The sequence below is a fragment of the Octopus sinensis genome, linkage group LG4, assembly GCF_006345805.1.
Source record: "Octopus sinensis linkage group LG4, ASM634580v1, whole genome shotgun sequence".
NCBI classification, from domain to species: domain Eukaryota; kingdom Metazoa; phylum Mollusca; class Cephalopoda; order Octopoda; family Octopodidae; genus Octopus; species Octopus sinensis.
In genome coordinates, this window is record NC_043000.1 from 111,829,041 (window position 1) to 111,856,962 (window position 27,922).

At 40.2% G+C, this 27,922-nt stretch overlaps 1 protein-coding gene across 3 annotated transcripts in view; it reads left to right on the forward strand.

Annotated features, from left to right (window-relative positions):
- The window catches only part of LOC115210758, a 70,229-nt gene that overhangs the window by 10,175 nt on the left and 32,132 nt on the right, over window positions 1-27,922 (forward strand). The window contains exon 1 of one of the 3 annotated variants that reach the window (XM_029779476.2): window positions 7,134-7,610. The exons of the other annotated variants lie outside the window; for them this stretch is intronic. Within the exon in view, the coding sequence (XP_029635336.1) occupies window positions 7,551-7,610 (60 nt within the window). The 5' untranslated portion in view covers window positions 7,134-7,550. Of the gene's footprint in view, window positions 1-7,133; window positions 7,611-27,922 lie in introns of those variants that run through there. 3 annotated transcript variants of the gene reach the window in all.

Here is a 27,922-nt window from a genome sequence, read left to right on the forward strand (position 1 = left end):
TTAATAAATGTTGCTTACTGCAAGTTATGGATAATTCTTTTATGAATTCATTGCTTTCGGGCTTAGCTTAAGGTATTTTCGCCACCGACATCACAAAATGCATCTGAATAAACTTGCCGAACAGCAAATAGAGACTCGGACATTGCTTAGAAAATAATTTTCATTTTTAACTTCATATATAGTACGCACTAGGGATGTTGACCTTTAAATTTGGGGGGGGGGGAATGCGTATTATACTCGAGGATTTACGGTACATAACCACATGCACCCGCATTTATCATAGTTAAATGTGCGTGCGTGTTTGCGCATTTATTTAAATTCGTTCCTTTGTAAAATTCCAGCTGCTCCCTAACTTTGTCATTCCAATGATAAGTGATAACAAAGCTGTTTATTCACGGGAGTAGATTTACAAACTCTACCTTATCAGCGATCCATTCATGACTTCTTGTATAATTCTTGCGGAACTGATGTTAAGGAAGCATCTGGTTAGTGGTACAGCTAGAGTGTATGCTGCCTAGGCCACTCTTGAGTTTTCCACCCCAACCCGGCTTATTCAGCAAGCCCCAAAGTGCCACTCTCACAGGAGTGGCGGACCACGCAAATATAATTTCTTAATACATCATCCTGGATGTTTGGACAAGTTTTACAGATCGGTAATCGCAGCCAAAGCGTTTTAGAACCATCAATATGATACATCCCAGCACATTGTCGAAGTCCTTTTCCAGGTCGCAGAACCCTAAAGAAAAAGAGGGTTTTGACTCTTTCCTCTAGCTGATTGCAGAATATCATTTTCAATGGAGGATTGCTTAACCTGTCCAAACTTCACTTACAAAGACAGGCCAATGGATCATGAAACTCAGAACGCAGACAACAGTCCGTAGCCCAAACATAATCAGGAGATGCATAAGGTCAGTTAACATCATCTCCCCATAAACGATATGATCGTTTTGTCTGACCATCATCACTCACTCAAACTACTGCCAAGTCAAATCTTCCAAATTTCAACATCACTGTTTTGTGCCTTTTTCTGGAACAGATGGATCATTTCCTTTACTTTGGAGAGCTCCCCTCAAAGCTGTGCAACACCAAGAATGATGTAGAAAACAAAATTCGTGCTGGTTATGTTGCTTTTAGAAGACAATCCCTTCACGATTTCATGAAACTTAAAACAACAAACTCCTGATGTTATTAGCTATGTTGTTTCAATCACACAATACGAAACATGGCCCCTGAATCGTCGAGACATCAAGAAACTTCAGCGCTTTGACCAGCAAAAGCTGTGACCAGTCATAAATATGATATAGAAAGATTAATTTAATACGCGACTGTATCAAAACCACAATTATCACACATCTGTTCAGAGAGACGGGCCATTTATGCAGTAAGAGAACTCCCAAATTTCCCTTCTAGATTCGTTTCAGCGAACTAATCTTGGGCAAAAGTCATTCTGGATGCCCTCTGCAGTATTACAGGGATCAACTCGAGCTGACTGTAAAGGGAGCTCAATATCAACCTTAAAACATGAGAAGAACAAACAGCAGATCTCAAACTCTGGCGTCAAACCATCACGATTGTCGTAAAACTGGTTTTAAAAACAACGCCACTGAAGTCAAGTGGACAAAGACGAAAATTTCCATCTATTACGGCCATATCCGCCTCTGTCCAGTATTTTTCGTATGGTCGCATGACCTGTGGAAGGATCGGTCTTAGCAATTCAGAAATATCACGGAAAACCAACAAAGAAGAGAAGAGATACTTAGCACTAGAACACGAAGGAAAAAGTGGTGGCTTTGAACCCACCACCACACACACATACATATATATATATGTGAGGGTCGGTTAAAAAGTTCATAGGGCCCTCCTTATTCATCAACGAGCCAACTGGACTTTCCCAGTAGTCATCCAGTCTCTTCCTGAGCGTAAACGAACTATCCGTAGATCTATAAATAATAAAAAAATATATATATATATAATATAGTGTACGTTTAAACACATAAGGAATCCACTCGTGGGATTCATCACGCTAGAAAGAACAGCTAGGTTCCATAACCACAAAATTAGGGATAAAATCCCGAAAGGAACGAAATGAAGAAATAAAAACCTTTACCATCTAGTTTCCTGGAGCAATTGGTTTCTGATTTTAGTTTAGCTTGGTGAAATCGTCGTCAACAGGTACACCTTAGATTAAATATATAAAACACGAGGCAATCAATTATATGCCTCTTGTTTATACATCCTGCGCAGACGCAGCTCCTCGTCGGCAATAAAAAAAATGCCAACTTATAAAATTCGAAAATTATCCAAAAGCTTACATGATATGATTAAGTGTATATATGTGTGTGTGTAGGAGCCATTACGGCTATGATTAACGTCTGGCTGGTGGAATAAAGAAATGGTTCAAATCTCAGATGAAGATCAGTTCTGGCGAGGAACAGCATTAACCTTTCAAGCCACTAGTGCAGTTATTTCCTTGAGTTCTTTTCTTACAATTCGGCAAATTACTACTGACTAAAATTCATTTTTGTTCATTTTTCGAAAGTAATAAGCTACCTCCTCTCTTCGTCCCACAAAAACAAAAAGAAAGAAATTGATCAGCACATCACTCGAACCTTCAACTTAGCCGCAGATGCTAAGTCTCGTGATTATTGAAGATCTCTCCTGGGGAACACACATCCTCCGCGCAACAGAGACTACATCACAAAAGACGGATCTCACTCTTCAAGGTTTGAAAACACTTCAGCCTCTAACAATTACTAAAACTCTACAAATACCAGCTGGGGTCCACAGCAGGCCACTGACCTCACATTTGAAATGCGACCGTTGCCAAACACAAACATCGTAGACCTCGTCCAAAGAATAAATCACCTAACTGATTAGTGTGAAGTCTCACACCGATAAGCTTTACAGTTTCATCCACAGACATGCTGTCACCACACACTCTCTCTCTCTCTCTCTGCTATCATTAGAATAACGACCTTTCTGGAAGCAGGCTAATCTTGTGCCTCACCTACCCTCAACTCCCTCAGTTCTCATCTGGTTATTCATATTGTCTCCGTAACTCGGGCCCTGATCTGTCCTTTCTCGAATGTCGACCTTCCGCGATTCCCCTTCATTCCGCCAATACCTTTTTTTCTCCTGCAATCAAAAACGTTCAGCTGTTCATTAATTCCTATTAACTTCACCCATCATGACGAATCGGCGATGGCTGCGAACCTAACAATTTCTTCAGTCAGTGTATTCGCAGGCTTGGCCAAACTTTCTCTTTGTGGAAGACTGACAGTTGCCTAGGCGTGCAAGCCTCCTTTCGTCACACCATCGTCCAAGGGAAAGGCTGCCGCTTTTAAAGTTGATGCAGCTTAACCCCTCTGTCGTTACACGTGTTGCTATCATAATGCAAAGGGACGAAGAATCGGATCCTGCCCTCAAATATTTCCACCAATCCGACGCCATGGGTTGGTGCTTTTTTAATTGACCCCGAAAGAACGAAAAGCAAAGTTGGCCACGTCGGGATTTGAACACAAAACAGATAATCAGAACAAATATTACAAGATATTTTGTTCAAAGCTTTAACCACCCGGCCAACTCGCTGCACCCTTAAAAAAGTATACTGTTTTTACCAATCCTCTTGGGTAGCTGAAAAAGTAATATCTTTGGTGTTGTCTTTACAACTTATAATTGTATCTCGTTTTATATCAATTACATATATAACTTCTTCTTTCAGCCCAATATGAGTTCCAGTTGTTCTATACGCATCCATATTTTTGCATTCAGTATACGTAACCGAGATCCTATAAACACATTTTTTATTTCGAATATTATCACATTTTAGGTGGTAATAGGTGTACACACGGCGGCATTCACCCGGGGTGGGTTTTAGCTGGCTCCGACCGACGAGTTCACTACGTCCCTCACGAATGCTGACCACATTCGACGGACGGCACTAACGTTTCTGCAGGCAAAGTAATGCTTCTGCCTGCGGCCCCAAAATCCAGCTTGCAACTTTGACAAATGCTTCACTGGGGAGGCAAGCGCGTCGGATAACGCGGACACCGTAGCTGTCATTTGTTGTTGAGGTGTAGAGTTCGTGTTCAGTGTTTTAGTGGGAATACAAGTTTACATGCTCCCGGTCGCATGCATACACACTTTGGGATAGTGATATCCACAGCAGCTCATTTTGTCGTTGATTGCCGACCACGGAAAAGAATTCGCTGATCAAGACACCACTGATATCGGAGCAGACGTAACCTGGATTTAAAGCGGACGATACACTTTCTAGTTAACCCATAGCTGAGATCTTAACAAATGTTACTAGTCTGGGTCAGAATAAACCTGGAAACAATAGTACCCAAGAGGTACCCCTCAAAATCCTGAAACTCCTGTACCAAGACCTCACTACTGATAGAGTTCAGTCTTAAACAGGATTTTGTCTTCCTAGTAACTGAAACCTTGTCTTTACTATGTTAGTCATGCTTGGAACTTTTCCACTAACTCTTTAGTTGTTTCATCTGTGATGTTTAGGCTGCTAACCAGTAGGGCTTTATATGTCTGTATAGAAGGCGGCGAGCTGGCAGAGACGCTAGCGCGCCGGGCGAAATGCTTAGCGGTATTTCGTCTGCCACTACGTTCTGAGTTCAAATTCCGCCGAGGTCGACTTTGCCTTTCATCCTTTCGGGGTCGATAAATAAAGTACCAGTTACGCACTGGGGTCGATGTAATCGACTTAATCCGTGTCTCTGTCCTTGTTTGTCCCCTCTGTGTTTAGCTCCTTGTGGGCAATAAAGAAATATATATGTCTGCCTAGGCTTGTGGAAATCCGGCGAAGGGGTGGCAAACTGAAGGGTTGTCTCGGATGGTACACACTCTGACAACTCACTGCTGCTTATCACGTACTTTCAGTCAGCAATTCTGTACTTGGATCTCGCAAACCATTCTTGTCATCACTTCTTTATAACAGCCATCAGATAGACCTCACATCTTCGGCCTCCCACCGCCGCCGCCACACAGTTACCAACCATGCATCAGCATTTAACCACACCAAAACCTCAGACATCATAAATGGTTACAGAGCGTCGGGGTACCCTGCCGAAGACGCCCTCCACGCCAATATATACTTGGTACAACGGCTTACTCTCCAGATTAACTTGTCTTATTAACAAGAGTTCCCCAGTCATACCCTGCCCTGATACAACCCTAAAATACATCTCATCTAATTCCCTCCTATATAAACTACACTACAAAAATCCTTTTTGCCCCTTTTAGAGACTGACTCGATCAATTTAATGCATCCGAGGTTGATTCTTTCTAAGGCATCATCTTTGTCGATTCATTAGTTAACTGAGATGATGTTACACCGGTTATCGTTGATTGCTTGTACGTGGTCGCTCTACCTGTTGGAAATAGCAGCCTAGTCTCTCATAGCAATCTCTTCAACAGTTTTCAAAAGGACGATGTTAGCATCTTCCCAGTCTGTAATGACGGAGGAAAGAATAGATAATCGCGAACAGAATGCCTTGGATTATTGACCTGGTCAATCAGGACCCACGTGGGGTTAGATAAGAACAGCAGCAGCAGTATCTCCCTCCCACCTCTCTACCCCTCACTCTCTCTATTTGTGTGTATATGTATTTGTGCATGTGTGTGCACTATGTATGTATACATGTGTTTGCATATGTGTGTATATATATATATATGTGTGTGTGTGTGTATGTATGTGTATGTGTGTGTATATATATATATAAATAAATCAGCCGAAATTGCGAGGATGATCCGGTTCTTGACTGAAAATTAAAGGCCTCGAATGACCCGTCCGTGTTTTTGTATCGTCTTCTGGATGTTTTCCGTTCTTGTCCCATTTTGTATATATATATATATATATACACACACACACACACACACACACACACACACATATATATATATATATATATGAAAAAATAAGTCAAAATAGAAAATGCTAAAATAATTTTATAGTGAACATTTCAGTACCGGTTTCGGTCATTTTGAAACCTTTTCAACTGTAACGATTAAATAATTAAATTTAGAAAAATTACACTACTATAGAAATATTCCTTTAAAAAAACTTTTCTTCTAATTTTTCTAAATTTAATTATTTAATCGTTGCAGTTGAAAAGGTCTCAAAATGACCGAAACCGGTACTGAATGTTCACTATAAAATTATTTTAGCATTTTCTATTTTGACTTATTTTTTCATATATATCAACTCGTGTGTTCCTTTTCACCCTTATACATATATATATATATATATATATATATATATATATATATATATATATATATATTATATATATATATACATACACACATGTTTGTGAGAGATGTGGTGAGATAGCTTGTGTGAAAGCGAGAGAGAATGAAAGAGAATAGAAGAGATAACCGAGGAGAATGATAAAGAGATAGAGCAAGAGAGAGAGAAATAAACACCCACCCAAATACATACACACGCGTGTGCGCCTGTATTCTGTTTTAGCATAAACACATGTATATACATATATGTATACATATATGAGTGTGTATATATGTGTATGTGTATACACACATACATTACTCTCTCTCTCTCTCTATGTATATATATATATATGTGTGTGTGTAAGGTATATATGTGTATATATATGTGTATGTATATAAATACACACACACATATGTAAATATCAGACTGGGCCTGGTGCAGCCTCCTGGCTTCCCAGACCCCAGTGGAACCGTCCAACCCATGCTCGCATGGAAAGCGGACGTTAAACGATGATGACACACATATGTATGTGGGTATATATATATATATATATATATATATATACACACGCACACATATACATATACACATATGTATACACACAAACGTATATACACACGCACACATATATACATATTTATATATGCATACACACACCTCTCTCTCACTCTCTCTACACACACATACATGTGATACTAAAATAGTGCATGACATCAGCGTTTGTTTGTGTGTGATTGACGAAAGGAGGGAAGGATGATGTGGGTGGTGGTGGTGGATGTGCCTGTCATCGGGTCGGGATGGGGGCGGTGGAGAGGTGGAGGGGTGAGAACCATTCTGATCCCCACAGGTTTGGAAGAACAACCACCACGAGTAGTATTCCGTTGACACAAACGACACTACTACTACTACGACTACGAATGATAATGATAATAATAATAATGATAATAAAAGTAATACAAATATAACGGTAGATACGCCAACAACACCGTCGCCCCCTTCGTTCTCATCAGTAGTAGCACATCGGTATAAACACTACCACCACCACCACCACCATTGCTCACAACCAACACTACCACCACCATCATCAGCCATTGTTACAACCACCACCGTCGCCGCCGCCACTATTATTATTACTATTACTACCACTGCTACTATTATTACTACTACTACTACTATCAGCAGCAACAGTGGGCATATGAACAACAACAACAACAACAGCAGCAGTAATAGATATTGAACAGTGAGAGAAGCGATGTGATGAAGAATTATGCTCGTAGAATCTTGATTAAATGTTTATCTTCTAATGAGTGATCCGGAATTTAATCTAACCACACATATACAAGACGAGGAAGCAAGAATTAAGGTCAGTTCCACAATCATATATACATTTATATATGTAAACACACATGTTCATATATATATATATATATATATATATATATATATATATATTATATGCACACACACACACGCATGCATATATATGTGTGTGTGTGTGAAAATACACGCGTATTTATGAATTATTTCATGGCAAAAATAAACACCAGTGCTCTATACATACATACCCTTGTGATACAGCCTGATGCGCGTACACATAAACATATATACACACGCGTATACATACATGTCATGCACTAAGGTAAACAAGCATTACACCATATTATGTAATGAAGGTTCGGGTAAATTGTGTGAGTGCTTGTGTGTATGTATATATGTGTGTGTGTGTGTGTATATATATATATACGCGCGCGTGTGCACACAGAATATGCATTTGTGTTTGTATATATTTTCAGTTTTGTGTCTTTTGTTCGTTGTCATTGCTGCTAAATGGTGCAATGGGGTTCCCAAACGACCAAAGCCAATCTGTCTGTTTGGCAGACCCATCACATTTCTAGATAGCTGCCCTTCATTCATTCTTTAGTGGGTCGTCGTGATGTATAAAGCCAGGGCTCTTATCTCATGCTATATATTGTATATGTGTGTATATATATATGCGTGTCTGTGTGTGTGTGCTGTATCGTCTTTTTCTATGTATTGGTCACATAATTAAGTTCGTTAATTTGTTTTGATAATTAAATCAGATCTCTTTATATCACGCTTGTGTGTGTTACTGTGTGTGTGTGTTATTGTTTGTATGTGTGTGCAATTGCTATGACTGCAGTGTGTATATTATTGTAAAAGTATGTATATATGTCATGACAGTTGTGTATATGTGTGTGTGTGATTGTCATGACAGTAGTGTGTGTGTGTATATGTGTTATTATAAGAGTGTTAATTATGACAGTAGCGCGTGTGTGTGTGTATGAGCTTTTGTATGACATGTCTGTTATTGTCGAGACGTTTGTGTGTGTTGTGTGATGTTGTTGTTACTCTCGTCTGCAAGTGTTTTTGTTTTGCCTTTATAGCCCAGGACAGTTCTGATCGAACAGGCCTTTTCATCAAAGAGTTCCAACCAGAACCATCACTCTTAACTTCGCATTTCTTACCCATACAACGAAAACAGGAAAATATTACATGAGGGTGATTTAGCTGCTCTTTTAGCAACCCGGGCAACCACATTGAAATCGCGTTTGGTTAACTGTGGTGGTTGTTTCTGAGGAGGGCGAGATCTTACACGAAAGGCCCTGGGTTCGTTATCGATCGAAATCGGACGATTATATCGAGATCTCTTGAAATAATAGAACAGAAGCCAAAAGCAATATAAAATATAAATGACATTTGCTATCCTTATTAAAATATTGTGAATTTTATAATATCTTATTTATAGATTTTTGCCTCGTCCTAATTTTGTCGTGACACTCCGTCTGTCATTTGTTATTGTTGAAATCACAGGTTGGGCTTGACCATACAAACTTGTATATTCAAAGACTTTCCAGTCGTGACCAAACCGTATTTTTCTTTTTGTTGGTATTCAGACATTGTGTCAATAACATTGCATTGTTGTATGTGTCCTTCGTTTTTTAAGATGCTAAGATGTCATACGAGGGAGATTCAGCTACTATTTTAAGTAGGTCGAGACAGCATATATGAAGCTGTTTAGTTCTTATTGAACAGACAATGAAGAGCGTTACAGCCGTGACCTTCCAGGCCCATTTTACCCTGGGGCCAAGTTATTCAATGTGTCTTTTCTCAGACAGTAGGGTCTGATTTGGGAGGGATTTGACTGCTATTTTTAATAGGGTTAAACGGTCACCTAGTGGCTACTATCGATTGTGGTTGGGTGGCCACCGTTGGATAGCCACCCGCCATCAATAATAACCCAAATTAAAGTACACACACACGTTCGGCCAAACACCCCAATCTGAATACATCGGGTAGATTTCCCCACTTCACGTCAAGTAGGCAACAAGGCCATACCCGTTGATGTCCTTGCTGGATGGTGGGTAGCTTACCCACCCGTCGATGAGAGTGGGCAAGGGTCAGCATCTTTTGTTTGGCGGCTGGCTACCCCGAAAAGTACAGAAATAATAATCTACCCTGGTTAAGTCGGTAAGAAGAACAACGACAAACGTCAACGATAGCCTTGAATGTTTGTAAACAACAACGCTCCGCCACCACCACTTCCACCATCTCCACCACCGTCATCATCATCGTCGTCGTCGTCGTCATTAGTCAGCCACCTTGCAGCAGCTGTTACTGTAGTGGTGGTATTATTATTATTATTTTTTTTGGTGGTGGTGGTGGTAGTAGTAGTAGTAGTAGTAGTAACAGTAGTAGTAGTAGTACTGCTGTTGCTGCTGCTTCTTAATATTCTAGAACATTCGGAACTTTGTATTGTTTTGTTTTGGTTTGGTTTCACGTGTTTTTGGTGTTATGGATGTGTATGCGTATGGGTGTGTGTGTGTGTGTGTGTATATGTGTGTGTGTGTGTGTATTTGTACATATTTAGGTGTGTGCCTGTGTATATATCTTTGTGAATGTATATTTTTGTGTTTATATAAATGTGTATATATGTATATATATATAGAGAGAGAGAGAGATAGATATATAATAGATATATAACAGATATATATATAGATATAGATAGGTAGATAGACAGATAGATAGATAGACAGACAGATAGATAGGTAGATAGATAGGTAGGTAGATAGATAGATAGATAGATAGATAGATAGATAGATAGATAGATAGATAGATATAGAGAGAGAAATTGTATAGGGCTCAGGTGCGCTACAGTAAATAAATATATATACATACACACACACACATATTGTGCGTGTATATTTGTGTTTGATTGAGTATATGTTTGTATTTATATGTGTGTGTACATATTTCTGTGTGTATATGTTTGTGTTGGTCGCACTTTTATTTCAATTTCGCTGTTTAAACCCCGATCAACCATCAGCCCTGATCGAGCAAAGCTCTGATCAAAAGCATTCCAATCGCGACCATCCCGTCTTGGTAGCTGTACAGTATCCAAGGAACACATTATATAAGCTGTCCTTCTGGCTGGATGTGTTTTGGCTGCTTGTTCTTGCAAATGTAGTGACCACATAGAAACACCTTCGTTCTTTCTCTGAATGTTAACAGTACTTTTATAGAATTTGTGTGTGTGTGTTTGTGTATGTCGTGTGTATATTATGTGTTGTGTGTGTCTGTGAATGTCGTTTGTGTGTTGTGTTATGCTTTGTGAAGTATGTGTGCAGTTATGTGTGTGTTGGCATACGATATGGGTGTGTGTGTGTACTGCTACTAAATATATGTGTGGTATGTTGCTAACATTCTTGGTATGTGTGTGTGTATATGCAGTGGGTATACTTATGTTGCTAACGTTTTTGGTATGTGTGGTGTGTGTGTATGCTAAAGATACTACCACTACTACTACCCCTCTTGTTGCACCATTAAGTGCACGTTTGTGTTCCTGCTGTATAAAACGGGCTTCTCTGTTGCATTTGCTTTGAGGCATCGTGTTGTTGTTGGTGTTTGTTTTCCCCTCTTGCTTTTGTCTTTAGTGTTTCTATGCTGTTCGTTCCTGTTCTTCTGCTCAATCTAATCCCAGCTATTCATTTGTATTCCGTCTCGCGCTCTTCCCTCTAATACAAGCATAGACATTTTTTTTACTAGAAGCGGGCCGCATGAGACAGGTGGGCTGCGCTACTACTAAAAAAAATGATTAAAGGTAAATATTCTCTGGCATGCCATTCAGAAAATCCCACGGGTCACAGTTTGCTTATGACTGATCAAATGTCTTGAGGTCTTGTGACCCAAAGTCGATAGAGCGTCGGACAAAATACTTTGTGGTCTTTAGTCATGTCCGTTTTATGTTCTGGGTTCAAATCCTCTGAGGTCAACATTGCCTTTTATCCTTCCTGGGTCTATTAAAATAACTTATTAGTCAAATACTGAAGTATTTAAACATCTGGTTTTGTGCCTATATAAGAGGGCCTTATTATAATTAACAGAGTGGTGAGCTAGCAGAAATGGTAGAGCATCGGAACAAAATGACTTGCAGGATTTCTTTTGACTCAGTACGAGTCCTGTTGAGTCCTGGGGCTGATGTAATCGATTAAACTTCTCTCCCTAAAAATTACTGACTGCAGGCCAAAACCTGAAGCCGTTACTATGTCTAAAATTAAAATTAAAAAAAAAAAAACGACTGTAAATGACCCGTCACTGGTCAACCTTGTGGCATGTAAAAGAAATCCCTTCTCTTTCGTTGCATTTCTCCCCCACCCTCACCGATTTTTGAGGGGTTTTTACACCAAATTTTATGTGAAACTCCAAACTGTTACTGGTTTTTGAAAAATGCCCCTCATCTAATGCCCCTGTAGCAAGTAAAAGAAATTATCATTATTGTGCAAGAGAGCAGCACATGCCATCAAAGTGACATTGGGGAAAAATATACAACACCCAATATACCTATCATGACTACCCGTCTGATAAGGGTACTCTAGGGATATGCATCACAACTACATGTGCGTGACATGGTGAACTTGTATCAAGATAAACAGCAAATGTCCTTGCAGGTGGGGCCCTGTTGAAATTTTCTTAAGGTTGAGTAGCCCATCTGCTCAAGCGGTCACCGAATAAGGGTTGTTTAAGGATGATGAACAAAACATTGATGTTTCCAGGAGTGAAATATTCAAACCCCAAAGAATCCCTCTCAACTCATGGCTATGATGCTCCCCCACTACTTCTGCTTGTGATCAGAGATGCAGCATATCGTCGGCCACTAAGGGACATGCTCAACTGGTTTTAAAGTCAAACAACTGACAAGCAAATCTGTGGTATTGAGCAGAATATTTGTTGTTGCCCATCTTTTATAGCAAGACAAAACTTTTTAGCCATGTTGGTAGTTGGGTGCCGATGCTTCCAAATTTACCAATTACTGACATGTTTGGAAGTATTATCATCATCATTATTATTAAAGTGGTGAGCTGGCTGAATTATTAGCATGCTTAGTGGCATTTCATCTATCCTTACATTCTGAGTTCAAATTCCGGTGAGGTTGACTTTGCCTTTTATCCTTTTGGGGTTGATAAATTAATTACTAGTGAAATACTGGGGTCGATGTAATCAACTAGTCCCCTCCCCACAAAATTTCAGGCCTTGCGCCTTTGGAAAAAAGGATTATTATTATTATTATTAAGCTTGCTTACTTCCCAATCATATGGTCTTGTCTTTAGTTCCATGGAACAGCACCTCGGGCAAGTGCCTTCTACTATAGCCCCAAGGTTTCCAACCAAAGCCTTGTGAGTGGATTTATTATTATTAATGCAGTGAGCTGGCAGAATCATTAGCATGCCAGGCAAAATGCTTAGCAGTATTTCGTCTGCCACTATGTTCTGAGTTCAAATTCCATTGAGGTCAACTTCACTTTTCATCCTTTCGGGTCTAATAAATTAAGTACCAGTTAGTACTGGGGTCGATGTAATTAATTGCCCCCCCTCCCCACAAAATCCAGGCCTTGTACCTACAGTAGAAAGGATTATTCTTATTGTTATTACCACTACTATTGCTAGTGAACTAGCAAGAGAGCCTCTAGGGAGTTGTTCTATCTACTAGAAATAGCAGCCAAATCTTCAAGTCACACACCACCTCTTCGAAAAAGATGGGCAAATGGAACAAACTTGGAAATCCAAAAGGCTGAGGTGGCTTTCCATGTAGGTCTGGATCAAGGTTGACTTTGAGCTACAGGCAATAGTTTACATGTTCATACACACACACACACACACACACACACACACACACACACACACACACACACATCCAGTATTTTCAGATGTACAATGTTCTGAGATGGATGGATGGTGGTGGTGGGTGGTGGTCATTTTGATGATGATGACAATGATGTTGATAATAGTGCAGGTGATGATGGTAGTGGTGCTGGTGGTGGTGATGATGATGACAATAATGTGATAATGGTGATGAAGGATAAAGAGGATAATGGTGATCATGGCATTGTTGTTATTTAACCCTAGAAGCATTCTATGTAAATCAAGGACTACATAATCCAATGTGTCACCTTATTTTTGAAATGTTTCGGATATGATTTCAGGAAGATTAATGCTGATACAGACACCCCCACACTCTCTCTTTCTCTCCTTGTTGTTACTCTTTCCTTCCTTCTCTCTCTCTCTCCACTCTTCTCTTTGTCCCCCTCTCTGCCCCCCCCCCACCCCACTAAGAGGACATCTATGTTAGCTCATGATTACAGAATCACTAAAAACATCATCAAAATGACCACCATCACCACCACCACCAAATAGCCATTACTTCCAAGTGACAGCTATGCTGTATATTTTAACCTAAAATTATTTTAAATTACAGAAAATTCCTTGGTTTTTCCTATTCAGCCATCTTGGTCTAACTGTTTTAGTTCACTATTGTCATTTTATCTCTTGACTGCACTGGCCATTGGTGGCTTGGACATAATGTTCTGATGATCAGGTGATTAGCTTTCGCCATTGGCATCAATGCTGAATTTCAGCTCAGATTTCAAAGAGCACAAACAATATCTGCAAACAAAGTACCTCATCCAGAGTTCAAAAAATTTTATAGATTGGCCACTGGCCTGGACAGATACTTTATTTAGTGACCCCCTCCGGCTCCCCTCCTTAAAGATGTTAAGTACCTTGATCATAGGCAGAGTAGCACCATGTCACAATGTGATGCCCTCTTACAGCTAAATAGACTGGGCTGTTGAAAATTACCTATACCACAATTACCTATAAGTACAGTGTGGTACATACTTACAGCTAGATAGACTGAGCTGTTCAATTTTAAGTGTTTCTGAGTTGAAATCCCTCGGTGGATTTTAAATTAGAAATGCAGAGAGCCAAAATCAATACCACAAGGTATTTTATCAAAGACAATCACAACTCTACCAATTCGTTAATTTTTTTAAAGAATTAATTACTTTGTATTCAATAAATAAACTTTAGACATCAAGAGATTATATTTAGATTTTTCAGTTTTTGTGTTTTTTTTTTAAATCTGATAATACAGTTTTCACAGCAGACTTCAGTAGATCTGATAATGATGATTCTGTGATGTGTCACATTGCTCTGTATGGGAACCCACTATCTTAGACAAACGGTGGAGAGGTGGTGCCTGTCGTCTTCTCTGGGTCACCGTGACTGAAAAGAAAAGCTGGAAGCAGCCATAATACACAGGTTGCAGTTAGAAGAAGCAGCATCGGAAGATACGGAATTATTTCCAAACCTCATTTTGAATATTTATAAATGAATGAACTTCACTAAAAAATATCCGAGGAACAGGTGCAAGCATAAAACTAAATAACAAGATAAGTTTACTGCACATAAATAAGACTGGATTCTGCACAGCTTTTGATGCTACTGCAGTATCCATAGTCTGCACTGCGAAATGACCTGATCTGGTTTAGGATTAAGGGTTAGTTCAGGTTTGGGGTTAGGGTAAGGGTTAAGATTTAGGATTTAAGGTTAAGATTAGACTGTGTGCTAAAGTGTAAATAAACAGGTCGACCGCACACTAAAGTTGTGCCCAGTTGTCATCTATCAAATTTCATAACCCACTACTGTGATTGAAGATACTTGCTCAAGGTGCCAGTTTATTTATAGCAAATCGCTAACAGCTACACCTCCCCCTTCCTCTTCACTTTTCACTCCAACTCAGTGTCTTACTTCTCTCTTTCTTTATCTCTCTCCTCCTCCTTACACATTGTCATTATTTCACCTCGCCTCTTACTCTTCCCCCCCAGTCGCTCTCTCTCTCCCAGACACTGTTTCTCTTCGTTTCTATCTACCTCACCCTCCATTCCCTTTTGTAGCTTTAGTGCATATAATGGAGAGGTGTATATCAGGAAGTATATTATTATACACCTGAATATTTGTATGTATATCGCAAGAGACATGTATACATAATAAGCATATATACATGATCATATACATGCATACATACATATCGTCAGTTCCAGCTTGTATCTGAGCATTGGGTTCGTCAGCTTCCATGCAGTCTCCTCAGCTGATGTTTGTGCCGAAAGTGACTTTGGAGTCCAAGTCAGTGGTGAAAGAGTTATGGGCAGAACTCGCTCAAGATGGCCAATGCAGGTCAAGGATGTTGAAGACGCTCCTTTCTTTTCCTGCGTTTTGCCGCCTCATTCTGTTGTCTGTTCTGCTCAAAGGAGCTGGCTCCATTACAGATAGCAGTCCTCCAGGTTGTCCTATCCATGGCAATCTGTTCCCACGAGGATGGCTGGATGTTAGCTTCAGCCAAGGTCTGTTTGAGCTGGTTTTTAAAATGGAATTTCGGACCTCCGTTGAAACGACATATAAGTGGTCGGTGAGAAGACAGAAGAAAACCAATCCAACCAAAAAGACAATCAACAACACACTTTCCGATTTCTCCTCACCTGGTGACTCCTTGTGTGAGTCCCCAGGCCACCGAAAGTTATATATTCTTCTATTCTGCGGCCATGCTGGAGCACCGCCTATAGTCAAACAGATTGATCCCAAGACTTATTCTGTGTAAACCTAGCACTTATTCTTTCAGTCTCTTTTGCCGAACCACTAAGTTATGGGGACATAAGCACACAACAGCAGTTGTCAAGCGATGGTTGGGGGCCAGGCAAACATAAACACACAAACATATTATATATATATATATATATATATATATATATATAAAAACACACACACACAACAGGCTTCTTTCAGTTTCCATCTACCAAATCCACTCACAAGGCTTTGGTCAGCCCGAGGCTATAGTAAAAGACACTTGTCCAAGGTGCCACACAGTGGGACTGAACCTAGAACCATGTGGCTCGTAAGCAAGCTACTTACCACACAGCCACACCTGTGCCAATATATATATATATATATACACACACATGGTGGTATCAAAAGGTTACTGGACTAGTCATGTTTAATAACTTATTAAATTTTAACCTCGTCTCCTTCAAAATAGTCATCTTGTGCAGCAATACACCAGCCCCAACATTCCTGCAATCTTTGGAGTGCAGCCTGGAAGTCGTCTTTTGCAAGCTGGTCGAAGACCTTCTGCGATTTGCTCAGGATTTCAGCAGCAGTGTTAAAATGATGATTTTTCAGCTGCATCTTCATCTTGGGGAAGAGTTGTTAATCAACAGGTGCTAAATCTGGTGAATAGGGCAGGTGCACCCACCTATATTAATTTTGGCAAGTAACACAGGAGTGAGGAGAGCTCAGCGAAGAATCCACTCCTTCATGTTCCACCGATTTGGTTACTTTTGCCAAATGTTCTCCCTCAGATGCTTCAAAAGGATGCAGTAAAACTCTTGATTGTCTCTCGCCCTGGGGGACGAATTCTTGATGCACAATACCACATTTCCAGAGGTGATGCATGTGGCGGGTCTTCCAGATTGCTCATCATCTTCCAGAAATGTTCTTCCACTTTTGAAGCACCTGTGCCATTCGAAGCCTTGTATACGACCCATTGCATTATTGCTATAAGCTTACCAAAGCATGCTCATTTCCTCTGTAGCAGACTTCCCAAGTTTAACACAAAATTTCACGTTAGTTCTTTGTTCCTGTCCATGGCAAAATTGAAGACTACAGCAGACACAGGATCACAGAAACACAAATTTCTACAAATTGCAAAGTAAAGATAGCAATGTCACTGAGCACACTGCTTCATGAAGGTCACTGTTAGCTCTCACTGCACATGCAACCATGTGCTGCCCTCTGTTGGTATGCTACAGAACTAGTCCAGGAACATTTTGATACCACCTCGTAAGTGTAACAAATCAGAAAGTTGGAAAACTTTTTAGTCTTATTATTCAACATGACACGTGTTTCATGCAGAATTTCTAATTAGAAATTTCTAGATGTTTATCCACCATGTACAACTTTGTGATTCCTATTAGCAAATGAAACATGTGTAATGGGGACAACACGGAAAAAAAATCTGTTTGTTGTTTACACACCCATCTTCATCTTTTAGCTTTTTTGTAATTTCCAACTTATATACATATATATATATATATATATATATATTATCATCTGTTGTCCAAGCTGGCATGGGTTGGACAGTTTCTCCAGAGCTAGCAAGCTGGAGAGCTGCACCAAGTTCCTGTCCGATTTGGTTTGGTTTCTACAGCTTGATGCCCTTCTTAATGCCGAGTACTTTTAGCATGGCCCTGGCATCAGTCCTTTTTATGTGGCACTGGCCCATTTTCTTGTAGTCTTAACACCTCTGCTGTGAAGAACTGGTCTTCTTGCATACAACAAGGGGCCAGGAATCTCAGTCCTTTGTCATCTTATCTGAAAGGTTCAGCATCCTGAGGTCATCCTTCAGTACCTCATGCCATATCTTTCTGGGTCCCCCTCTTCTATGACTTCCACTTTGAGAGATTGGCACTTCTAAACAGAGCTATTGGCATCTGTCCACATCTGCATACACACACACACACACATACATAATTGTGTGTATGTGTATATGTATGTATGTCTCACCTATGCCAGCATGGAAGGCGGACATTAAATGAGGATGACAATGATCATACATACATACACACACACATACATATATACATGATAGAATTTTATATATACATATATACATGATAGAATTTTATATATATATTATATATATATATATATATATATATACACACAAAGTTGGCCAAAAGTCACCTGACAGTAAACCAAAACCATTTAATTCCTAGATTTATGTTTAACAACTGAATGAATTTTAATAAAAGCATCTAAATATGAAACATCATGAAAATTGGTCAAACTGAAGTCCTTCTTGAGCAACAAATTTTCCATTCAAGTCAATACAGAATTACAGATATTATTTATGGAATCTTGGTTTACTGTTGGGTGACTTTTGGCCAGCCCTATATATATATATATTCTGTTGTGTCTGGGGAGAGTCATTCTCTTTTAATGCCTTATAATTTAACACACTCATCGGTAAAGTTTCCACTCATTTACTTATTTTTCTAAAAATTTTTGTTGTGTCTTAAATAGTGCATGTGTTTATTTGGCAAAAAAAATAAGATACACAAACATACACACACACACACACACACACACACACACACACACACACACACACACACACACACACACACACACATATACATACATGATCACACACACACACACATATATATATATATACACACACATATACATGATCATATATATATATATATATATATATGATCACACACACAGATATATATTTATATAAATATATATATATATATATATATACATATATGATCACACACACACACATATATATATATATATATATATATATAAATAGATATATACATACACATGTATACATATATATATATATATATATATCCCTCTCTCTTTCAGAGAGGCACAAGCACCTACACGCACATATACACACACGGCAGTAACTTCCACCTACCGAATTCAATCACAAAGCTCCGGTCGGCTCGGGGCTATAGTGGAAGACACCTACCCAAAGTGCCACGCAGTGGGACTGAACCCGAAACCATATCATGCATATGGTGCATGTGATCTCTATGTATAAACATGTATTTTCCATGAGGTGCATTAAGTACAATTGTGTGTAAGCATTGAACGGTTAACATGCCTACATGTATTTGTTGTATTAATGATCCGAATGGATGTACAATGATTTGTTTCCTAATCATCGTATGTATATTGCAGAAGCCATGTGTGTGTGCATTTGTGTATCTGTCTAGACATCTGATGATGGTTGCAAACAAGCATCCTTGTCATGAGAGCAAGACTATGCATTTCCAGTCATCCGTGAAAAACATGTTTGGCCATGTTTACCTATTAAAAGATATTGAAACAAACACACACATACACACACACACACACACCACTGTTGACTGTTTTCAGTTTCTTATTTCTTTACTACCCACAAGGGGCTAAAAATAGAGGAGACAAACAAGGACAAATGGGTTAAGTCGATTACATCAACCCCAGTGTGTAACTGGTACTTATTTAATCGACCCCGAAAGGATGAAAGGCAAGGTCGACCTCAGCGGAATCTGAACTCAGAACGTAGCGGTAGATGAAATACCACTAAGCATTTCGCCTGGCATGCTAATGTTTCTGCCATCTCACCGCCTTTAAGTTTCTGCCAACCAAATCTATTCAATGCTTTCACAGCCCCAGGGCTATAGTGGGAGACTCAAGAATGAAGTGCCATAGAATGGGACTGAACCTAAAACCATGGGGTTACTAAGCAAACTTCATGGCCAACTACATTACTAACTTCTCAATTCAATATTCATATATACATATACATGATAAACATGCACACCTGTATCATCATCATCACCATTGTTTAACGTCCGTTTTCCATGCTGGCATGGGTTGGACGGTTTGACTGAGGACTGGCAAGCCAGAAGGTCGCACCAGGCTCCAATCTGGTCTGGCATGGTTTCTGCAGCTGGATGCCCTTCCTAACGACAACCATTCAGAGAGTGTAGTGGGTACTTTTTACGTGCCATCCACATGGGAGCCAGTCAGGGGACACTGGCATTGGCCATGTTCGGATGGTGCTTTTTACATACCACAAGCATGAGAGGCAGTCAGGCGGCACTGACATCGGCCACAACTACAATTTCCATTTTTTATTGTGATTTTGGTTTTTGATGATTATGTAAATATTCATACATTTAAAGACAGAGAACTGGAAGAAACATTAGCAGACTGGGCGAAATGCTTAGTGGTATTTCATCCGTTTTTATGTTCTGAGTTCAAATTCTGCTGAGGTCAACTTTGCCTTTCATTCTTTTGGAGCCAATAAACATAAGTACCAGTTGCATACTGGGGTCGATCAAATCGACTGCCCACCCCTCCCCCAAAATTTCAGGCTTTGCACCTAGAGTAGAAAAGAATATTCATACATTTAACTTTATTACAGGACCACCATACATTTATGCAATCATGCACAAACACATATACACACACATATAAATTATAGATATGTGTAAGGTTGCAGGCATAGTTAAGAAGTGTATGGGTATAACATTTAGGTCATCATCATCATCATTTAATGTCCATGCTGGCATGGGTTGGACGGTTTGACCAGGGCTGGTAAACTGGAAGGCTGTACCAGACTCCAGTCTGATTTGGCATGGTTTTCTATGGCTGGATGCCCTTCCTAATGCCAACCACTCCATGAGTGCCAAGGGTGCTTTTACATGTCACTGGCACAGGTTCCATTTGCATGACACCAGTATCTGCCATGACTGCAATTTTGCTCAGCTTGATGGGTTGACTTTTCAAGCACAATATAATGCCAAAGGCCTCCATCATTGCCTCCATGAGGTCCAATACACAAAAGGAACTCCGTGAAGGATATGAAGATGAGGAAAGCCCCTGGCCCATCAGGAATCACAGCTGAAATGCTTAAAAAATTGGGCAGTGTGGGTTATGGTCTTGTCTCCTGTATAGTCAATCAGGTTGTACATGAGTCATACCCAATGACTGGTGTATCAGAACCATAGTCAACTGCTACAAAGGTCAAGGTGATGCCTTAGATAGAAATAATTACAGAGATATCAAATTGTTGGATCAGGTAATGAAAGCTACAGAGAGGATCATAGCCCAACTAATTAGGAAAAGAATTAGTCTTGATGAGATGCAGTTTGATTTTGTGCCAGGGAGAAGCACTACTGATGCTATATTTCTGGTAAGGCAACTGCAGGAGAAATACCTAGCCAAAGTACTAGGTATTAAGTACAGGTACTTAATTTATCGACCCCGAAAAGATGAAAGGCAAAGTCAACCTCAGAGGAATTTGAACTCAGAACGTAAAAACAGATGAAATACCTATTTCTTTACCACACAGCCACACCTGTATTGCTTTTTTGCTCTTAATCTGAAGAGACAGTATTGCATCACATGCAATACCTTGTGGTATTGCATAATCCTTTATATTTATATCTATGATGTAATTAGGAAACAACCACAATGAACACCATCACCTCCATTCTTAGATTTGCTGTGTGGTGAGTAGCTTGCTTACCAACCACATGGTTCTGGGTTCAGTCCCACTGCATGGCACCTTGGGCAAGTGTCTTCTACTATAGCCTCGGGTCGACCAAGGCCTTCTGAGTGAATTTGATAGATGGAAACTGAAAGAGCCTGTGGTGTGTATGTATGTATATATATGCTTGGCTGTGTGGTAAGTAGCTTGCTTACCAACTAAATGATTCTGGGTTCAGTCCCACTGCATGGCACCTTGGGCAAGTATCTTCTACTATAGCCTCAGTTCAACCAAATCCTTCTAAGCAGATTTGATAGATGGAAACTGAAAGAAGCCCGTCGTATACATATTTCTGTGTTCTTATGATTTTTGTGTCTGTGTTTGTCCCTCACCACCACTTGGCAACCGATGTTGGTGTTTTTACGTCTCTGTAACTTAGCAGTTCAGTAAAAGAGAATGATAGAATAAGTATTAGGCTTAAAATTAAAAAAGTACTCTAGTATATAGGCGCAGGAGTGGCTGTGTGGTAAGTAGCTTGCTAACCAACCACATGGTTCCGGGTTCAGTCCCACTGCGTGGCATCTTGGGCAAGTGTCTTCTGCTATTGCCCCGGGCCGACCAATGCCTTGTGAGTGGATTTGGTAGACAGAAACTGAAAGAAGCCTGTCGTATATATGTATATATATATATATGTGTGTGTATGTGTGTGTGTTTGTCCCCCTAGCATTGCTTGACAACCGATGCTGGTGTGTTTACATCCCCATCACTTAGCAGTTCGGCAAAAGAGACTGATAGAATAAGCACTAGGCTTACAAGGAATAAGTCCCGGGGTCGATTTGCTCGACTAAAGGCGGTGCTCCAGCATGGCCACAGTCAAATGACTGAAACAAGTAAAAGAGTAAAAGAGTAGTCAGTTCATTCAACTAAAACTTTCCTAGGTGGTGTCCAAGCATGGCCAACCTGTCATATATGTCTGTGTGTCTGTGTTTGTCTCCCCACTACCACCTGACAACTGGTATTGGCATGTTCACTTCTTTGTAACTTAGCAGTTTGTCAAAAAGGAACGATAGAATCAGTACCAGACTTAGCAAAATCAATAAGTACTGGGGTCAATTCATTCAACTAAGAATTCTTCAAGGTGGTGCCCCAGCATGGCCGCAGTCGAATGACTGAAACAAGTAAAAGATATATGCACACACACATGTAGCAGACATCAGAGTTTGATGCCATCCTCCAGCTCATTGGATGCTGTCAATTGTCCAGCCTATGCCAGCATGGAAGACGGATGTTAAATGATGATCATCCCTTTCTGTGTCTCCAAGGACCTCTCCCTGTCCTCTGAGCTAAATTGCCAAACCCCATCTTTAGCACTCTCTCATATCCACTGCTGCCACCACCTTTTTTATACATAACCACCACTTTGTATATCTAATCTCCATCTCTGTCTATGTACATCTCTCTCTACCCTGCCACCACCATCACTGCACACCATCTCCTTATTTTCTGCTCTATCTACAGGTTTATTAAACTGCTGCTCTCCACCCTTCCTCTATTGCCACTTGTCTCCTCCTCTTCCTTGAGCTATTTTCTTTTACCTTCTCCCCCATCCACTACACCTCCACCTTTGTACATCAGTTATTCTATTCATCTTTACTCCCATCCATAACCACCAGCCACTCTCTTCTCACACTCCTATGAACTCATTCACCCATCCACAGTCTGTATTCCGCATCCTCAGTCTCTATTCTCTCCTATTTCTTCTTCTTCTTCCTTGACCGTATTCTCCAACACTTCATCACCAACACCTCTGACATCTTTCTAGTTGCTCCCATCCTCTTCTACATAATGCAAAGTAGCCAGGTATCTTTTCTATAGCAAGACGTCTGTCACTTTATTATATTTTAACCTCTCAATGCCTGACAAAAAGCCAACTCTGCCTTGATTACATTCTGTAAAGTGGTTGGTATCAGGAAGAGCATCCAGCTATAGAAACCACTAGCACTATGACCCGGCGTTGCTGGGTCATAGTGCTAGTGCATGCATATACAGCTGCATGTGTGCACACATACACGCGAGTACTGTTCAAATCTCCAACCAATCACATACAGCTAGCTGGCATTCAATTGGCGTATCAAGTTTCGGGCATTTTGATTGGGTTTTGGATAGAAAATTCACAAAAAAGTCACTTCTATTGATTTTTTAATGGCATTGAGGGGTAACTAGGGAAATGTAAAGATGTGCATGACTACCCTTGGATGGTTTTGAATGACCATAGAAAGTGCGAGCCCTCTAACTGAAAAATTGTGGATTTGTATAAAGGACACACACACAGACAGACATTTTGCCATTTATATATAGAGAGATGACAAGAAACCATACTAAGGAAGACTTTGGTCCCCAACTCGGTCGTCCAGCCTGTTGGATCCACTCAAACTGCCTCGTTCTTGCCAGTATGGACGATGCTCATTAAACGATGAAGTACAGTGTGTGTGTGTGTGTCTGTGATCATCATCATCATTTAACATCTGTTTTCCATGTTTTTAATATAGCACCATGGTTATTCTGGGATGAGTTGAGTGAGACTTCATGAGGGCAGGACTCTCTGATTGAATGTCTTTCCTCATCCCAACCCTCACTTCATTTCAAACAAGATAACTTTTTTCCCTTTGGTCCTTGCTTGTTTAACCACAAAAGCTACAGAATATTTTGTTTATGAAGGATGTAAACAAATGTCACTGCTCTCGCCAAGTGGTGTCAATGTGAAGACACACAAATAAAACAGACATAAAAGGACGAGGATAATGATAGCGACAGCAATGGTGGGTGGCACAAGATTCAGTACAGTTTCCATCTCTCAAATGTCACGAGGTTGAACACGTGTTTAAGCTGCCATGCAGTGTGGTTTGAGCCATAAACCATGTAGCTGCATAGCAAACATCTGAACCACATAGCCATGCCCATCATCATCCTTTAACATCCATTACCCATGTTGGCATGGGTTAGGTCCACTGGGCCCAAGGACTGCATTGTCTTCCAGTATCTGCTATATCTATATCATCATTTAACATCTGCTTTCCATGCTGGCATGGGTTGGATTGTTTGACCAAGGACTGGCAAGCCAGGAGGCTGTATCATGCTCCAATCTGATTTGGCAACTAGTTTCAGCTTATGAATATATGATATTATAACCATACTATATACATATATGATACTATAACCATGAGTCCACTGCCCTAACCACTGGGCCATTGCACCTCCACTGATAATGACAATATATATGCACACACACGTGTGTGTGAGTCCTTGCATTGCTATTCTATGATTGTTGCACTTGAGTGTTCTTCATTACCAATATTCTGTGTAAGCATGTCTGACCATGGGGAAATATTACATTGTTTGGAACCTAGTAAGGGTGGGTAACAGGAAGAGCATCCAATCATAGACAAAAGTCTGCCTCAGTAAACTTCACCCAAGCATAGAAAAGTGGACATTAAGATGATTATATATATATATATATATATATATATATATATATATTAAAGGCATTACTACACGTAAATGCCTCACGCTATTTTTGTGTGTTTTGATTATGCCTGCACTGACGATTAGAAAGGGTATTTTGTACACTACGAAATCATGTATGATTTGCGGTTGAATCTGTTTTTAAGGGTTCGGTTCAAGATTTGCATTCCCTCACATTCGGTACACTGTATTCATTATGGTAGTTTTGACTTTAAGAGTCGCTTATAGCGTGAGGCATTTACATGTAGTAATGCCCTTAATATAAATAGATATATTTAAAGGAATTAATTATGAATTTTTCCCTTATGAGGTTTTTCACGCTGACTACTTGATAAATTCCTTTAAAGATTTTATCCTATTTTAAAATTTTATATATATATATATATATATATATATATATATATATATATAGTTCAGTCCCACTGCGTAGCACCTTGGGCAAGTGTCTTCTACTGCAGCCTCGGGCCAACCAAAGCCTTGTGAGAATGGAAACTGGAAGAAGCCTTAAACCAAATTCGATGACTGGCACCCGTGCCAGTGGAGCACTAACAGCTAACATCCGAGCGGGATCACTGCCAGAGCAGCTGTCTGGCTTCCGTGCAGGCGGCATGTAAAAAGCACCATTTGAGCATGATCGTTACCAGCGTCACCTTACTGGCACTTGTGCCAGTGGAACATGAACAAAACATTCAAGCGAGGTCATTGCCAGTGCCGCTGGACTGACTCCTGTGCAGGCGGCACGTAAAAAACACCATTTCGAGCATGACTGTTGCCAGTACCACCTGACTGGCCCTCATGCCAGTGGCACATAAAAGCACCCGCTACACTCTCGGAGTGGTTGGCATTAGGAAGGGCATCCAACCGTAGAAACTCTGCCAGATCAGATTGGAGCCTGGCGCAGCCATCTGGTTTGCCAGTCCTCAGTCAAATCGTCCAACCCATGCTAGCATGGAAAGCAGACATTATATGATGATGATGATGATGGTGTGTGTGTGTGTATGTGTATTTGTGTGTCACTCCACCATCTCTTGATAAACGATGCTGGTGTGTTTACGTCCCCGTAACTTAGCGGTTCGGCAAAAGAGACTGATAGATTAAGTACTGGGCTTACAAAGAATAAGTCCTGAGGTCGATTTGCTTAACTAAAGCTGGTGCTCCAGCATGGCTGCAATCAAATTACAAACAAGTGAGAGAGTAATATATAATGTCCGACCCGTGAAAGCCTGGAAACGAGGAAGTTAAAACGGCCATGATGCCAATGTGAGTGTGTGCGTGCGTGTGTGTTTTTTCTGTGATTTAGTCCCAGCTGGGGAACTTCCCCACACCGTACCCTTTCCAAAACCTTCACCCTCCGCAGTCAGGTCAATGTCCGCTCATACCTGCACAACATGACCCAAACCCACACATTTTCACATTTATGTGTATGGGCGTCTTTCACTTCACAGCTTACTTGTTTCTCATAGACACACACACACACAAATATGTGTGTGTGTTAATGCATGTACATTAATGTGCATATGTGTGTCTGCACTCTAATCATTATCTCATAAATTAATAAAAGAAAAAAACCCACACTCTCTCTCTCCCCTTCTCTCCTCCCTCCCTCTTTCTCTTTCTCTTACCTCCTCTTCCTCACACACAACAAAAACAATGAGGACGTCCTCCCCCTCTCCCTTCCCCCCGCCGCCTCTCTCTAAAAGCAACATGTCCTCTACCCACCACTCGTTTCCTCTTCTCTGCCTACTTATGTTGCTCAAGGAGAGGTCAACGATCTGAAGAGTGAGTCATAATGAGGACAATTACAGCTGGAAGCTTGCAGCTAGCTGCACAACTAGTATGCACCAAGTGAATGTAGTGCACCTACATACTGGCTGCTGCAACTTGTTTCAGGATGGTTTATGTATTACATTAGACTGCTGCAAATGCGTGTGTGTGTGTGTCAAAAAGTGTATACATACATACGTGCATAAACATATGCAATGCAACTGCAATCCAACTTTGCACTAAGTAAATTATGCAATTTATGCTGCAATGAAGAAGGTAGAAGAGGGGTGGATATTGCATAACAACAAGAAGAAGAAGAGATTTATATACAATTTTGTGCAGCAACTGCCTGGCAGTCCCACTTGCTGTAGAGCAGATAATAAAGTTTTGGGTCAGAATGAAGGAAGTAGGCTTCACACGCTTAATCTTGTATTTGTTGTTGTTGTTTCATTGAATAATACGTGGCTGCACCTCTTCCTTCAGCATTGACCAATGTGGTGTTTGCTGTGGACCACATGGGAGAGGTTCAGGTCACGATGAAAGCGATAGCTGTTGTTTTTATCTGGGAATATTTACCTTGTCACTTAGGTACTGAGGATTGCAGCAAAAACTATGTTAGAAAAGACTTGTCTGGAAATTATATAAAATCGAAAAAAATATGAAAATATAAAAATATAACCATGTTCATCATCATCATCATCATCATCATTGTTTAATGTCCGCTTTCCTTGCTAGCATGGGTTGGACGAATGACTGAGGGCTGGCGAACCAGATGGCTGCACCAAGCTTCAATCTTCATCTGGCAGAGTTTCTACAGCTGGATGCCCTTCCTAACGGGGTGCCCTTCCTAATGAGGATGCCCTTCCTAACATTGTGAATGTATAAAGATAGACAAGGTCTTAATATTTAAAATGATAATAATAATAATAATATATAACATCTTTTGTCATTTACCACTTATATCTTTCAGTGATT